The following is a 17,677-nucleotide window of genomic DNA, read 5'->3' on the forward strand; positions in this document are numbered from 1 at the left end:
AAAAGCTGAGAAAAAGCTGACATTTGAGGCATTCAGGTAGAAGGAAGATGACTTCATTTATGTCTTCATCGGGTGGACGTACAGGGTATGATTTGTTTACTTGTGCAGTTAACCACCAGATGGCTCTATGCACTGTGTTCAGCTTCAGGCCATATGTTGTTGGTTGATGAGCGAGGGGGACAAAGCTGGAAGTCAAGCTGCGTGGAAGGTTTTGTTATAGCCACCACCATGTCTTTAACCTGCTTGAAACATGTTGGAGGATGGTGATACCCTTAGACAATGAAAACTGCTAAATCTGGGATTTATATTCTTAAATATGTGAAGTTATCACAACAACATTTTCCAAGGTTCATATTTCTTCAGAATTCGAGCCTGTCATCCTGCAGCTTCCAAGGATAAGGCTGGTCATTTGTTCTTTCCAATAGCACACAGACTGCAGGCAGAGAAATCTCCAGCAAATTAAAGGAAGAAAATGTAGACCACCTGCCCAGAAAGACTAAGTTGTTTAAACCTGTGGCAGAAGAATATGTGAGGGCTTACAGATTAAAAAAAGATACCATTTGGAAAGGGGATGGAATCCCTTCCTTCTGTCAATAAAATGGTGACCATTGTTCATAAAAGTACTTCTCACAAAAGAGAATTAAAAACTTGAAACCAAACTGTTCCCTAACAGCCAGCATAAGAAAGGTGCACCCTAACTGCTTTTTGCACAGAAAAGGGAAAGTGCTACCCATCTCAGAACTTTTGCAAAGGGTTTCCAGCAGATGAGAGCACGGTTAGGAATATCTAGAGCTGGGAAAAGTACTCTTTAGGGAGCTGAAAAATGTGCCTCTTTTGTCCTGGGGGGAACACATGGTGTTTTCTACAAGCCTCCACAGAGCACAGGGCCATTCTGGGATGACGTAGGAGCCGTGGTACTGGCCAGCCCCTGGGAAGCATCTACCAAGGCATGGAGCACTGGGAGGAGGCACATTTCCCATCAGCTGCACAGCAGTCGATGCCTGGTGCAAGCCCGTGTGACTGGACATATTTGTCAGACCGGGTCCCGAGGAGCCCCTGTTGGACGTACTTTGGCTGTAGGAAAGAGGGAGGCAGGAACCATGGCTGAGTGCATTGAATGCTGAGGACCTGGGGCTAAGACGGCTGAAGCTGTTCTGGGTTCATGGCATATGGCTGCTGTCCTTCCAGATCTACGGCTGCCAAGCATCTCTGGCAGTCTGTTTTTGAGCAGAAGGATGATTCTTCTTGAATGAGGCTGCTCTGCTGTCTTCCAATCACTTCCTTCTTCAATGTCCTCTCCCCTCCCCTAAAAAGAAGTGACATCCATGCCATATCCCTGAGCAGATCTCCAGCTGTTGCAAGAAGTCCACTGCCCTCCTGCAACCAAGTCACTTTTCCGTTGCGGGTGGAAGATGAGATAGGGTCCACTTGCCAGAAAGTTACCTAAGTATGTGCATAATGTTAAACAAAAGCAATTTTTCTTCAACACTGCAGTACAATCAGAACCAGGAGAAGATGGGTTTCGCACCTGCTGAGCACAGGGCATACCACTTGCCTGTTCCCTCTCCCAGCATTGATGTCCCCACAGATGCATTGCCTGGATGCCCCATGGGTGTCTGCAGGACCCAGAACAGGAGCTGGGGGTCCATGGCTGGCAGAGAGGCAAACTCCTGAAGCCTTGGCAGGCCTGGGAGACCCAGCGGGCCGCTCTTGTTCAGAGGAGACTGAGAGAGAAATATCTCAGCACCATATGAGAAAAGGGTGGTTGGAAATAAATAGTGATGAAGCAGGTGATGATATTGCACTGGAGGGATTGTGGTGAATAAAATTGAATTAGAATAAAAAGAAAACTCTTTGCCTGTTACCCAGTGAACATGCCATTCATCTTTATGAGCCAAACTTGAAACGTGTGGTGCTCTACTGACAGATTGTTTGTAAAGGCCAGGATTAACTGATTTTCAGTCAGACAAACTGGTACGTTTGTGCGCCACAGGTGCTCATTCATCTTTGCTGTTGCTGAAATCAGGTAATGCACACGAATGCAACCTGGTCACATTTTGGAGTATATGCTAAATTGTTGGTATGTGATGAAGAGGAGAAAAACTGCTTATGGAAGATAACCAAACACGTTTCTCTTACGGATGACTGCGAGTCCCCTTTATGGACTCACTTCAACGTGGCCCTTTAGTGCAGCAGTGTCTCAGCACTGATCCAGCCTGGTTCAGCCAAGCACCAGCTCCCCGGGTGCGTAGCAGCGCGGTGCTGGGGGCTGCAGGTGTGCACCGTGCTGCGCAGAGCGGCTCGGGGTGCGCTGGACTTCCAAAATCAGGTACGCCCGTAATCCGCACGTAGGTATGTCTGGCCTGGAGGTTATTTTTGCACAACCCCTATCTTTGGGCGGGGTCCAACGCTACATTCCAATGGAATAAACAATTCGCAATTGTCCTGCAACTTTTTGTTTTCTTTGGTAACAGGTTGCACCGGGGATCTTTTTGCTGCCCTGTGGCGATGCTGTTTCACCTCACTCCCGGGTAAGCCTTCGTGCCCTCGGCGGTTTTGCAAACCCCCTTGGCGTGCGGCGTTCCCTTCCCTGCCGAGGTCAGCCCGGCCGCTTTACCCCGCCAGGGGCGACGCTGCGCTTGGCGTCCGGCCTCGGGCCCCTTGCCCGGGGGTCCCGGCCCCGGGCCGCCTCTCCCCGCGGGGGGGACACGGGCGGCCCCCGGCGGGGGGAACCTTGGTGCCGCGGCGCCGTTTCCCGCGGCGGCCGGGCCGGCTTTGCGGCAGGACGCGGCCCCGCCGAGGAGGGGCCGGGCCGGGCCGGGCCGTGCCGTGCCTGCGCGCCGGCGGCTCCGCTCCGCTCGGCTCGGGCCGGGCCGGGGGCGAGGTGCGGGGAGCGGGGAGCCCCTTCCTCGGAGCACGGGCCGCCAGGTAAATCCCGCGCCCCACCCCCCCCCGGGCGGCCGGGCGCGCCGCGGGGCTGGAGCGCTCTGCGAGCCCGCCGGGAGCGCCTCCGCGTCCCGCCGGGTCGGGCTCCCCCGGGCCGCCCGGAGCGGGGCGAGGCCCGAGCGCGGCCGGGTCAGCGCTAGGCTCGCGGCTCCGCCTGCGGGCTTCTGCCCCGGGCCGGCCCCCGCCCCTGCGCGGGGCAGGCCCCGGCCTCGCACCTTTCCGCAGCTCTCCGCGGGAATTTCGGCCGCTCCCGGTCGGTACAGTCACATCCAGGGCGTGTGTGCGTGCGTGCACAGCGCGCAGGCATCGCTCTCTGTTTTAATAGCACAGAGTGACATAATGCCGTAGTGGCCTTGCACTGCAGCGAAATTGCTTCTCTTACGGAGCAAGCAGGCGAGCGAAGTCGGTGGCATTAAACCTGCTGGAGTTAAAGAGGCCCGACAGGAGAGCATCGGCTGCATGGGTGTGCGTGCCAGCTGGAGGAGCAACGTGAACACTGGGGTCAGTGGCATTGCCAGGAAGGGAAGGAAGTCGAGATTAGGTTAGCACAAAGAATCGTGGCTTGTGCCTGATCTGTTTTCTGCTCTGCAAATATGTACTTACAGCTTTGATCCTACGAGGATTTAGGGCCAAGTCTAATTTTAGGCACTGCGTCATCCCACTGAGTGACTACAAGAAGTCACTGTATGTAAGAATAAGAAAGCATCTGAATCTTGATAGGACTGATACGTACTGATCCATACACTTTAAGTAACAGGAGTTACCTTCTTACTGCTTTCATAGTTTGTATGTCCCATATGGAAAAAAAAAATAAAGGATTAAATTTGAAACTAAAATGTCAGAAATCTAAAATGTGAAACATGGCACTGTGTAGTGGAATGAAAAATCTAATCAGTCTACAGCAGCTAGGTGCATCATACCCGCAGAACCATATCAGACTGCAGTTGTGTTGTTAATATTTCAATTTAATCAGATGTTCTGAGGTTTCTACTGGGCTTCTGCAAAGATCATTTGTAATAAACTTATAGGTCATTTTAGAAAACACCAAATGTTTGTGCTGGAGGAGTCAAATGACTCTATAGCAGCTTGTGTAGCTGAACCAGCCTTCAGGGTTTAGCAGTTGTGGCAGGGCTGCCAGGACCTGGGGGTTTGGGTTGCTGTGGTAGTCTGCTGAATTTAGCATTATTTGGAACATTGCTTCCTTTCCTTCCCTTGCCCCTTTTCCCTGATAATGAATGTGCCAAACCACTGTGGCCCTGGCCGTTTGAAAGACAAGAAGAGGGCTTAGTTTGAGGTTCAGGATGAGTTTGTTATTAAACGTGTAGTTCCATCAATGTCAGCATTCAACCACTGATAGTTATGGGGAATCCAGGGTCTCACTGTGGAAAGGCTTGCAGTGTCCCAGCCAAACTCTTTGGGTACCACGGTGAGAAAGAGGAGTTGGTTGCAGTTGCAGATCAGGGTTACTCAGAAAGCCATGTGATGAACAAATTTGAAATTCAAGTCTGTATTTTCTTCTGGGATTGCTGTAATCCCAGAGAAGAAATGTCTCCCATGTTCTTGTGGGAGGTCTTCTTTCTTGCCCTCCTGGCCTCTGGTGCAATGGCAGCTGTTGTTCCCAGTGATGGGGGTGCACTGGGCTGTGCTGGCACAACTGGAGCCTGATCGTTGCTTCCTGCTTGGCGTGCCTCAAAAAAACTACCCTGCAGTGCTGACTAAAAATTAATTGTGTAGGCTGGCATAGATGGCAGCAGATTCAGTTATTGCATTACTATTTATACCAGCTAGTGCTTCATCTATAAAAGTCCCAAAGCTTCTTATTGTCCATGAGTCCTACTTATGAGATAAATGTCTTTATGTGGCAGCCCCCCCTTATGTACGTCCTTCATTACTTAAATGCAGCCACCTCTGGGCATCAGGGGAAGCATGTCAGGCAGAACACAACAGCTGAAAGCTCAGCAGCCTGATTTCCAGCAGTCTGTAAATGAGTAGCGAAATATGCCTTTCATTTCTGTTGAGAACTCATGGGGACAAACTGAAAATGTCTTCATTTCTGATCTCTGTTAAGTAAAGAAAAAGACAAGCTTTTAAATGCTGGCTCTCCTTTTCAGCGTAGTTCTAGAAAATATGGAACAGGGAGATAATTATAATTTCAGTTGCATTAACCAGAAATGTTTATTAAAAACGTTTTCCGTCACTTGTTATATCCAAATTTCTCTGACTTCCTAGAAGGAGACAAGCTGGTGCGTCATGGTGGCAATGTGCAATTCAGTCACATTTCTTCTTGTACTGGAGGAGGTTTGTGTCATGCCTCTCAGATACCCTGCTCCCTGACTTCCTCTGCACTCTTTGTGCTGAGCTCAGGAGGTCACAGCCAGTCCTGTTTTATTGTCCTTGTGGTGCCTGGAACAGGCAGGAGTTCTTGTAGTCAAGGGCAGCATGTAAAGTGAAAGTTATATAATTTTAAACAAATCTGTATGCACAAAAGCAAATGAACCTGAGCACAGAAATCTTTTACCCTCTTTTGGGTTATTTATGACTACAGGTATGTTTAAGACCACACATTTGTGCCTAAGGGCAAATCACTGCACTGCTTCATTCACGTTGTTCCTGTGCCTGAAGTGTGGGTTTCAAGTGTTTGCCCCTTGGTCTGTAGGGGTGGGGCTGGGTCTCAGGAGACCCTTTGTTTCCCTGGGCCTGAAATCCTTCCCCAGCCTGGAGAGGTGTGTGTCAGATGGCTGTAAGGAAAAGGAGTCGGTGATGAGGATCTTGGGAGGGCTGTACAGCAGGTTGCCTCTGGGAAAGACAAGCTTTCTGTGGTCCATCTTCCTCCAGTGTCCAGTCCTCTTCTCCTTCCAGATCCACTTTGTTGTGGTGCAGCAGGCTGTTCTGCACTCCTCAGCTTACAGTCGTTTGAATTTTAATTACTGTTTCCAAAGTGCAGTTAAAATTAAAAGTAATGTGTACTATAAGCACTGCTTATTATTCATTAATGTGCTCATCACTGGACGAGGTGTTTATAGCTGTGATGTGTTAGTTTGCCATGCAGGGTGAGGATGCCTGGGGAGCTTCCTTGTTAAAGCAATGGGGCAGATCAGTAGCTGGGGAAATGTGTGCTTTCATGGAGTGAGGCACACATATGCTTGTTAAAGGTCTGCTTCTCCTCACAGGATATGCCATTCTGATTCCTCCCTGGTTTCACCTCTTTCTTCATCTTGTCCTTCTTTTTTTTTTTTTGTGGACGATATCACTGCTGTCCTTTAGCTTGACTGAGATGAGGCACCAAGAAGAGCAGCTGTTCCTGCTCTTCACTTCTTTGTGGGTCTAGCACACAGGATGTGGGAGCTGTTCGTCACTGATAAATGTTGGCAGTCAATTTCATCCTTAAAGGCAGGGAGGCTGTAGCAAACAGGTGGGTTTGAAACACAGAAATGGTTCTGATTACATTCATAGTTCTCTCCTCTGGCACCTGGCCCTGTGGCCAAGCATTCCTGACCAGAAAGCCTTTTTCTTCAGTTTTTGTAAGCTTTTCCTGAATATTGCCAGTGACTCATGCAGGAATATTAGTCAGAAAGTACCTTCATGAGCCACTATAAAACTAGGATCGTGTGAAAATTTTAAGCAGTTAATTTCTCACTTGAATATTGGTGGAAGAGGCTTTTCAAAAGGTGTTTTAAAAATGTGATCTAAAGATAATTCTTCAGGCCATGTTGAACCAACCATTGACTATCATATGGCTATCTCTTTGAAACTCTGATTCTCTGTTCCATATGAAAAAAAAATCTTCATCTCCTCTTTGTGAGGCAACATAAATTTCATTCAGATATTTATATGATGAATCTAACAAGCTTGTGTCCCGTGTTGCTCGCTCAGTATACATAGCGGTAGGTTACCTAGGGTTTTGAAAGGACTGGGGAGAAGGCTGACCTTGTGCTGGGGGAACAAAATACAGCCAGGGGACAAAATACAGCCATGGTACAAGAAATTGTGCTGGTTTGCACATGGACAGCGTCCCAGCTGATACTCCCTACAATCGTTCCTTGTGAAGTTTCTTGTTATTGGTTGCACCTCCAAATTGTGTATGAGAGGCAGGCAGGAGTGTGGCTTTTAATCACTACTCACAGAAGTAGCCAGTGTAAACACGTGATTTGTAATCACTACGTGTATAAGCATTTTGAACCAGGTCTGTTTTGTTTATGTATGGATGGCATGCAGTGCAGTGGGTATGACTGGGGATGTTGAATGCTGAGGTTTCAGCCACAATAGCTACAACATTATGGTTCCTGGACAACTGAGGGAAAGAGGGCTCCTGGCTGGGAGGGAGACCTTTAAACAAGCTCCTGGTCAGAAAAAGATTGAGAATGTTTGCTGAGTAGGCCTTGCTATACTGTAAATAAATAAAACATCATGTGCAGTCTAGTTACAGCAGGGGGATGCTGGAAAGATATATACAGGTTCACATACAGGTAACTTGTGGATCTCCTCTTGTGGTCTTCAGAGAGAATTCTCAAAATGCCCCATTGACTGCCAGAAATTTGACCCTAAGAATCATTGGGAATCAGTGAAACTTGGGAACTTCTAACAATATTGCTCATGTTTTGCTATCTTTTGGCTGGCTGGGAGCTCCTCTTGTTTATGCATTTCTTCCTGAACACATTACCTGTGTATATCGATTGTTCCTTTCTAGTTCTCTCTCCATGTACAAGAAAGAAGGGAAAGCCCCTATTTATCAGTTGTGTATGATTCATTGTTTTATACATCTCTATCATCTGTTCTCTGAAGAAGGGGTCTTGTGAGCACTAAAACCAACATGACTGGTTTCTTATCGAGTTTTGTGACTTCTCCTTCTTGCTCTCCCCCTCTGCTTCCCTGTTTCCAGATTTATCTGACATTAACCGCTTGTGTAGTGGTTAATTTGGAGAGACCCGTGTCATGGCACTGGTGTTCTGGAAAGGATAAGGGACTGTGTTTTGTTTACCTCTCCTTTAGCAGAAGGCTGAATTTGGGCCTGTTTCCTGTGCCTATTTAACAAGTGCAAGAACTGTGTCGTTAAAGACACTACTGACCATAATGTGTGAGATGGGGGTACACGGCTAGTGCCTGTTGGGGTAGTATGTGTTGCCCACAAGATTGCTTTCTGCTCTTGCCTCTTCCATGCTTTTTATATTGTGGTGTGGTGCCTGGCTATTCTCCCTGGTAAAAGCCCATCGGGAAGTTAAGTGATCTCTTCCAGTGTACCTTCCTAGGTGTTTGTGTGCCATGATTGTCCTCTCATCAGATTGCTCAGTCAGCTAGGTTAGCCTTTGTGGCTTCTCTAGGTTTTGTGTAATCTTAACTAAACTGAGCTTCTGCATCTCGTGTGGCATGACCAGCAATCATTGCTGTTTACCTCAGCCATGTGAGTAACGTGGTCATTACACACTCATGATAGTAAAGGTTTTACTCATGTTGTAAGTGACCCTTAATTATCTGACTGCTACGCATTCATGAACAAAAGCTGTACCTGCACCAGATGTGTAGAAAAGCATGTTTTTCAGCTGCTGCAAGCCCCATGTTCTGAGCAGTTTTTGCTAAGAACAGTTCACCATGTTCCTTCGCCTATTTTCAGTCAGACTAGTTCCCAGGGGTCTGGATGAGCTATTAGGTTTCTGCTTCCCATAACAAAGCCTTGCTTATGCTTGCCTGTAGCTTTAGCAGTCTTTAATAGTCTGGGCTGATACATCCCTCTTCCTCATATTCACTACCTTAGGCTGAACGTCTTTGGAAAATGTCATGTGTTTCCAAAAAACAATCCATCACGCAATACATTTGATAATAATTTTACAGGAGTTCATCCTAGCCTACTGTTTTCCTTTTTTGTTGTTCACATGAAGGGAGTGATTTCCACTGCTTTCCCTCCTGGAGGAGATTCTGATGGAGCTGTTTACTGGCATATCAAAGGTTGCTTTCATTTGGCACCAAATCCCTGCAAAAGTCTGAAGGAAATTTTTGTTGAGTGTCACTGTCAGAAAATGCCAAATTGTGTTTATGGAAGCTTGCAGAATCGCAGTACTAGGGGGAATGGCTGCACACTTGGCACAACTCTTTCCTTGACCTAAGAAGGTTCTTGGTGGTGTAGAAAGGGATCAGCCTGCCTCCACTGAAGTTACATTTCTTGTGTTTATTGAGCAGGGCAAACAGACCAAGTTAGAAGTCGTTAGCGTTGGCTTTTGTGAACCGTATAATGCAGGGGCCTGTCATCTTCTCATGACCTTGTGATTCAGCATCTTAACGGAAGTGAGGTCAGTTTGTAGTTCTTCAGCACCACGCGTGGCTGCGTGACCCTGGGTAACTCCAGTCTCACCGGATCCAGAGAAACATGCAGCCACACGAAGCATGGCTTCCAGCATTTACAGATCAAACTGTTAAATGTAAGTGTCAATTTTCTCCCCTTCCCTTCCCTCCTTTCCTAATGATTTAAAATAATGAACAGAGCAACACTGCATCTGCTGCCACTGAAATTCTTCTGAAGTGCTTCAGTGGCATGTCACAAGCCCTTCTGGAGTGATCGCTGCTCCAGTCTCTTGTGTGGGAGCAAGGCTGTGTTCTGTGACAACCCCAGTGAAGCAGTGTCTTTGTATGGGCCAGCCTACAACTTTCACTGTTGGCGTCTGGTTATGTTGGTGCTGGTTTTGTTCAAGTGAATGCCTGTTGTGGTTTTGCAACTTCAAAATACCATAGGAGGATGTGGAATAAGTGGATAGGTTGTACCGCATCATGTCCCTTAGCCTGTTGGAGCTGTAAGGCACCAGGGAGCAGAACGCTGTTCAAGGGTTGCTGGCAGGAATGAGCTTTGAGACTGAACATCGTGCTGCATGAAGCTGACAATGCAGATGTGCCCAGGATGACTTTATTTCCCGCTGCCATCGACTGGCACAGCTGCACAGCTTTGCAAAGAGTCTGTTCCCGTACTGTTCTGATTTGAAACCACTCCATATCCATTCTGTTCAGTGCTCTGATTGCAATTCTGGCTCTGCCATTAGTGTCTCACTCTACATCTGCTTGTTGAAGCTGATCCTCATCCTGGTTTGCTGTGAGACTAGTGATGTGAATCCTTGCAAAGAGATAAAGGGAGAAAGATCCCAGTGTAAAGCCTTCAAGCTTCCAGAGTTGTGTATGTGGTTATTTATTGTTTTTTTAAATAATTTACTTGGAATGCGTTTTAAGAGATCATGGTCTGAACTGCTGATCTATTTCGAAGGAGGGCAAGCTACTACTTTCAAACACGAGCATGTTGTGGCTGGCCACAGGAGAAGCAGGGATGGGATGAAGCCAGCGGATGATTGTGGAGGGGCTTTGAGTTTTGTGCTCCAGGAGTCTGCAGCCCCTCCTTTTTGGGAGTGCTGGTCTCCTTCCTCACTCTGGCCTGCTTTAGGAAGGAGTGCCTATTTAAACAACTTTGCTAATTTAAGTTAGGGCAAAGCAAACAGACTGTTCTGGATTTAAAAAAAAAAAAGAAAAGAAAAGAAAAAAAAAACCTTAAAAATAAGCATTATGTATGTTTGATGCTGTTTAATAGATGTTTTTTCCTGCTGGGTGTAAATCTTTATGGGTTTTGGTAGCACTTCAGCATCATTCACAAGCTAATGAGCTGCTAATTATCAGTCCTGTCCAGGCTAATTAATTCTGTTAAGAGTGTATTAATCTAGTTCTGAGCTAATGCAGCTTTGCTGCTTCTAGGACTTCAGCTGATGTGGTCAAAACTGGGACATAGATCTCCTTGACTGTGGACTGCACTGCTTGCAGAGGCTCTAGGTGATGTAGTTTCTTCTAGCAGCCATGAGAACTGTTCTCCCACTGGCACCCAGGTGCCAAGAATGTGTGTGTATTTGGTTTCCCCAGTTTAAGCATTACTACCCAACACATCCCTTGGGCATGGCAGCACTGTGGATGGAGCTTCAAGAGGGAGAGGCTGAAAGGCAGCAGGCTTGGTGAGACAGAAATTGGCAATGAGACACCCCCTTATTGCACCACAGGGAGTGTAATAACCACCCTCCCTTCCTTCCTGGGGTGAGCTCAGGTGGGTCGATACAGTTCTGCAATAGTTCCAGCCTTAAAACCCTTCTCTATTATGTTTTGCCAAGTCAGCTGCATGGAAGTAAAGATGGACAGATTTATGACAGTATGGCTTATGGTGTATTTTGTTTTGCTCGTAGGATGCACTGTCTTTCTGGGACCTAGTGCACTACACTATTTCACACAAGTTCCTAGCAATATTCTAGAGAGAAGTGTGCAGCACTCATGCATTGTTCTGGAGCAGCCTATTAGCATTGTGATATCTAATAAATCAATCTGTTTATGCAGAAAAGTAGCAAAGTAGCAGCTGCAAAACTAATGCCAGTCTCCTAAAATTAGGAGTGCGAGCAATCTAGGAGGAGGCGGCAAAGTATTCGAGATCTGTTGCCTTATTTTGCTACCCTTGTTCTATCAGCTTTTTCTTGCAGCCTCATGGCAGCCTGTGCTAAGCATTCCCTAGGTGGCTGCATTTTCAGTGTTAGTCAGTACTGCCTCCCAGTGCAGATCTCTACAGCTTGGTCAGTAACTTGTATCACTTTGGATCCTCTTTATTTGGTGCCCCACCCTGCTCTCTGCATGTTCCAGTTGAAGAAGACATAAAACACTGTGACTGTGGAAAGAGTGGTGCAGTTAAACACATTTATCTGGGAAAAGGCCTGTACTGACATGATGCTTTGCTTTGCTTTACAGGTAACCTGCTGTCACGATGAGGTTACTTCATAGAGTGACTATAGCCAACTCGATCAGTGGATGTTAAGTCTCGCATCTGAAGACAAGGGTTGGTTTGGTTCCTTTCCACCACCAAGGATTGTGGTTGGTGCATGTCTTTGTTAATCTCTAAGTGTGCCAAGGTCAGGCGTGAAGCAGCTCTTTCCCTTGGCCCTCCTGGCAGCCCAGGATATGGAGGCTCTTGAAGTTGATGACATTAGCCCTGCCTTGGAAGTGACTGAAGACTTTTTCAATAGTTTTGATACTAAGCTCGAAAAGATCGTTCAGCCCTCTGAGGTGTATGGTGTGCAGGAGGTTCCTGAGCTGGTTGGGCATGAGGTATTTGATCAGATAACAGAAAGCAGGAATCTGAGGAACGTCACCTCCTTAGCCAAAAGTAACCTGATCTGGGATCACTGCAAAAATGGCCTGTTGGAAACCAAAGCTCAGACAGCGTTCCCTGCCAAAGAGCAGCGCTTGGTGCAGAGGGGAACAGCTGCTGACAGCCTTGCTTGGGCAGGGGAAGGGGAGACAGCAGCTTTTAACATCTTCAGTATCTGCCAGCGGAGGAGAGACAGGCCTCGCTCAGTGAACGACATCCTGGTGCAGAGTGAGGAATCCTCCAAGTTCAAGCCAGGGCACAACAGGTCGCGCTCTGATATCAGCCATGTGAACTGGGGAATGGTCTTCACGGGCACCTCTCTGCAGCAGCCACCTCTGCCTGGTCAGGACAATAACTGCGCTCTGCTCTCTTACCTGGCATTAACCAAGGGAGAGGACATCCAAGGAAACACAGGTTTGTACGGATGCTTTATTGTTTCTGTTGATGTGAAGGCTTTTCTATTTGTATTTAATATTTATCTTGAAAGAGAAGTTGCTCGTTTAAAAACAACTAAACAAAAAAAAACCCTATGAGCTAGCTCTTAAAATGATAGAAATTAGCATGGCTCTCATATCTTTGATACAGTTCTAGCTGTTTGCCTGGTTAATTATCATTTTTTAAAACAATCTTGACTTCTGTTCCTTTGATGGTTTGAAAAACTAAGCTTGTTTTACTTTTTGCTGCTACTTCATTTATTATGACTGAGGAAGAAATAATTTGTTTGCATTTACAATAGTTTTCTTACCTGATTTTCCTATACTAAAAAAACTTTAAATGCTAAAACAATTGGGAGAATGGCAAATGCAAACAAAGTCAGTTTTTATAAAGAAATTAATGAGTGGCCATTAAAAAGAGGGTATACAAAGCTTTACTGTGAGGCCTGAGATCGCTGCTGTGTTTCTTTAAGAAATGCAGCCTATTCAGTCCATAAACAATTAACAAAAACTCAAGCACGCTATTTGTGCTTGTCAATATTAAGGCTTCTCTGCCAGCTTTGTATGGGGTGCAGGAAGTCTTGTTGTCACATTGAGGCAGGCATCTCCAGTGAGCCGTAAGGAGTGATGTTTCACCAAGTTACAGTTTTTCCTTTCTCTTTCTCAAGCAGCACACTGGAAGAGGTTGTGCTCAGGGCTTCAGAAACACTGAACCACTGTCTGTGTCTCTATGATTTGTTTTATAGATACCAGCAGTGAACTGGGCACAGAAAGGAAAAACAGTGTCACAAAGGTTTTATGATATAAATAAAGGCATGGCTTAACAAAGGAATTTCTAAAGTCAAAGGGGTTGTGAAAGGTTGTGAAATGAACAGGTAGGCTGCTTAGGGTTAAAAGGAGACTTTTAGGTTAGGTTTTCCAGGTAAGTCAGCTGTTTTGGGGCATGAAAAGCAGGTGCTTAAATGGTTGTTTGTGGATATGTTTGTAGATAAAAATATAAATGTATATGTAATACACATGTATACACACACAAAGCTGTCGATTATTGTGTTATGTTGGGGCATAGTTTCTGTAACCCAAAGAAAGGTAGGTGCTCTTGGTGTGCAAGGGATATATACCTGCTGCTATTTTTGTTTAGGGAGATATTTTGCTTCATGTAGAGTGGGGGCTCTGGTCTGCATGCAGAATGTGTTCCCTGATGCATCACACCTCTTTCCAGGGTGAAGCAAATTACACCCCTTCTCCTTACACACAGGTGCAAGTCACATTGCTGGGCTCAAAGCTGTCAGCAGCATAGGTCTCTTCAAAATGGCTTTTTTTGTACAGGAGACCCAGTAGGGTAGAGTTCTGGGATCTCGGAGGTGAACTGAGCAAGGGCAGGAAAGGGATTAGTAAGAGTGGCTGAAGAACTTCTGTCAGGACCCTCCCATAGCCCAGCAGCACTCAGTACCTCTAAGATGCTGAGCCCACCCTTTTCCACTGTTTTTTGCAGCGGTCCAAGGCATTTGTCAGTGCTTGCTATGTGCCCTCCAAGAGCCTTTCTGCGTGGGATGGTTTGAGGGTGGTGGTACCTGCTTTGGGGAAGGAGAACTGTGCTCTGAAAATGAACTCTTTTAGTCTGTTTCCTTGACCAGTTCTGTTCAGCTGCTGTGCAGGGTTTAGAAGGTAGCTGTGGTATTTCTCCCCTCCCTGTTGACTAGAGAGCTTGCCATAGTTTGCTGCTACTGTTAGTTGAGCTGAAAACAGAAAAACAAAACCAAGAAAGTAGGTGTTGCAGGTATGTGTATCCAGGACTGGTAATTATTCTCCACAGGAGACCAAAAATGTATTTTAAGGTTGGCTAAAAGCTGTCACAGTAGTTGGAGGAGTCATAATGGCCTCAGCCTGTGGAGGTATCCCTTTCCAGGGCTTTAATGCAGATTAAGCCAATGCATAAGAGGTACTGAGAACAACTTCCAGCCACTCCTTTCAGTCCTTACTGTGGTAAAGGACTTTGCTCTAGAGCCTGCAGAGGTCTCCCAGTCCTTCTAGGCTGGCCGAGTTGCTGCATAGATTAGCTCTTCACAATTATTATTTTTTTATCTTCATAGTATATTTATTTCAATGAGTTTATCTGTTCCTGCTGCTTGCTTTTCCATAATACAAATAAAACGAAACTGGATCCTTTCCATGTGCTGTGAAAGAAAAGGCTCTGAAAAGAAGCTGTGCCTTTTGGGTTTGTATCTCCTAAGGCCTGCTGGCAAAACAGCTAGTATACTAGAAATGAGCACTGTTTGTGCTACAGAGAAGTGTCAAGCAGTAAGTGGAGCTAGCAAAGAAGAAAGTTGTAAGCAAATTCAAGGCAGGCTTTTGTGTTTCTGGGCATGTGGCCTGGCAAACAAAGGGAGAATACTGCTTCTGTAGTATCCTGCGAAAGCTGGCTTAGATCATTAAAACACAATGTGTGAGCAGTTATCTTTGACAGTCATGTGGATGTTTTCATTCAAACACAACCACTCCTAAGAGTGTGGGTGCTATAGTATTTTTCCCGAGTAGCTGTTTAGTGCGCCTGTCATGCCTGTGAGCTCGGGGAACCGCAGAGCTTTCACCAACAGGCAGCTGTGCCTGTACTCAGCCAGCCCCATTGATTTTGCCAGTATGCTTTGTCAGGATGCTGCATCTATGGGTTGGTTGCAGCACTGTGGCATGGCTAAATAGGCATGTCAGAGAAAGGTGACTGCTCTAGAACTGGCTAACAAGGCCAAAGTCTACTCTGATTGGGGCCAGGATTTCACTTGTTTCTCTCTGCTGACTGATTTACCATTTTTTCCCTCTCTTCACATCTTTTCACTTCCTCAGGAAGGAGCTGCAAAGACAGTTAGCTGGAACAGCGAGGTGCTGTGGTAGGTAAATGAGCTGCTGCAGAGGTGAAAGTGGTCAGAGATCCTGAGCAGTGTGAAATGTTGAAGGTGTGACTTGTGGAGTTGCGGAGCCCTCACACTGCCCCTCTGCTTAAAGCCTAGCTCATAAAGCCTAGCTCCTCACTGATCTACCAGGGAGGTTTCTGAAGTCTAATTGCCATTTGTGGTTTTGCAAAACCGCTCCTATAGCACTATCTTTTGTCAGTGGTAAGTAGCAGTCACGCAGCCAGGGCAGACCAATATGCTGCTAATTGCCGCTGGGATGGCAGAACGTTATAGCTCTGTGGCATTGTGCAGAAGATAATGGTGCTGCCATCCGAGAGGCAGATGTGCGGAAACAACGCTTCTGCACCTTCCTCTCTGGAGAGCAGGAAGCCTCAAACTACTTGGAAATAATCCCAGAAGTAACAAGCCAGTTGGAGAGCCGGTGCCCCCTGTGGCCAATCTATTTTCAGCATTAAAAGGTAGTCAAGAAATAGCTGTACTGCAGAGATTTGGAGCCTTTCAAGATTTGAGGAGGCAAAATTGTTATTTAAAATCCGGTGCCAGTTGGATGTAGTTGGATGCCCTCCACTGAACTGGGGTCCGTAAGTGCCAGGGACTGTCTGTGCATCTAGCAAGAGACAGCCCCTTCTCCCAGGAGGTTACAGCTTAAATAAACCACACAGTAAAGATAGGGAGGGTGAGCAGGGACAAAGAGAGGTGAGGTGCTTTGCCTAGGTTCACACGGGAGTGTAATTTGGATCACCTCATCTCATCTGCTAGATAATACTTCCCCTTTAACCCTGCCAGCTATCTCAGGGAGTCCTGCAGTTGTTCCCTGCAGGCTTGCTCCTGATTGCCTCTTGGGCATGGGCACCCTGCGAGCTGGAAGGGCCACAGGGGGCTGGCAGAGGGTGGTGGCAGAGGGGGCTAGGCTGGGCAGCTGGGTCCGGTGGAGGGAAGCGTGCCCGGCTCCCCTGCCCTGCCTGGGAGGCCATGCGAGGGTGCAGAGGCATGGAGAAGGGAGTGCAGTGGGCGGCAATGGGAGGGGCTCACGTACAGTCAGTAACTTCACAGTGCAGGAGGATTACAGCAAGCAGCACCGATGAGTTTGGTTGTGAGGCCATGCTGGTTGGGAGGGTTATGTTCTATGCGGACTCTTGCTCTGGAGTTACAGCACTCCATAAAGCTAATGAACAAAGGTTTCATCTCCTGGGGCAGTGCTGATTGCTTCCAGTGATGTTGTGATGACTTTCATAACTGAATTTTCAGGTTAGTTGCTATTACACTATATAAGACTTTTCCTTTAGTAGTGTCAGTTAACTCTCCCAATGTGAACTGACCCTGTTTTCATAGCTTTGTCAGTCACTTTATACCCTTTCTTCCTTCTTTTTGAAGCTGAATTCAGTGAACTTATACAAAGATCAGCAAATGCATCTTCATTTGATATTCTCACTTCTTTTGCAAGTGCTGCTGCTTTATGCATCTCCTAGTTGGTGGAAGGTAACCATCTCTTTCAGCACATTATACTTCTTTTCTTTCCAGAGATGTTCGGGGTTGGCCTTGCACCTTTCTGTCCCTTTAACTGAATCCAACCACCTTCTCCACTGCCTCCCAGCGCAGGCTCTGTGTCAGTAGGTACAGGGTCCTGGTGGTCTGCTTAGCAAGCACTTCACAAGTGTTTGACTTGCTGCAGAGGAACAAAAAGGTTTGGATGGAATGGCTGGGCAGTAGGGATCATGTAGACTTCAGTAGTTTCATATAGTTTAAAAGAACATAAAATAACACACCTGAAAGGAAAGATATAAATAATAATTTGTCTAGGTTCTTTATTCATATCTTTAGGCACTTCATTCAGCATATTTTGCTGAACAGCTAAGCCAACCCCACCAGCAAATGCACAAATCTAAAATTAACAAGTTGCCAAGTTCAACATTTTCAAAGCACGTTTTACTTTCCCTAAGCCTAAGGAAGATGAAAAGAGTGAATTTTCTTCCTGATGGGGAGAAATGCTGCGGCTTACAGGAGAGTGGGTGGAAAACAATGTGCAAAATTGAGGTAGACAAAAAGTACAAGTAAGCTGAGCTGGCCAACTTCACTTGCAGTGGCAGGACCCAGGAGGCCTCTTTCCTAGCTCATATCTCTGGCCGAGACTGCCATGCTAAAACTGTTTGAATTGAGAAATTGTTGGAGAAAAGTGTTTTGGTATTTAAGGTGACTTCCACAGGTTTTTGCAGTTGTACTCTCTGACCACATGTCTGGCAGTGCCA

General features: G+C 46.5%; 1 protein-coding gene across 1 annotated transcript in view; it reads left to right on the forward strand.

Moving 5' to 3' along the window:
• The first annotated feature begins 2,814 nt into the window (after nt 1-2,814).
• Nucleotides 2,815-17,677, forward strand: part of PLEKHM3 (pleckstrin homology domain containing M3) — an 84,102-nt gene continuing 69,239 nt past the window's right edge. The window contains exons 1-2 of the mRNA XM_035569251.2: nt 2,815-2,928; nt 11,692-12,505. Coding sequence (XP_035425144.1) covers nt 11,902-12,505 — 604 coding nt within the window. The 5' untranslated portion in view covers nt 2,815-2,928; nt 11,692-11,901. The remainder of the gene's footprint in view (nt 2,929-11,691; nt 12,506-17,677) is intronic.

The sequence above is a fragment of the Cygnus atratus genome, chromosome 6 (genome assembly GCF_013377495.2).
Source record: "Cygnus atratus isolate AKBS03 ecotype Queensland, Australia chromosome 6, CAtr_DNAZoo_HiC_assembly, whole genome shotgun sequence".
NCBI classification, from domain to species: domain Eukaryota; kingdom Metazoa; phylum Chordata; class Aves; order Anseriformes; family Anatidae; genus Cygnus; species Cygnus atratus.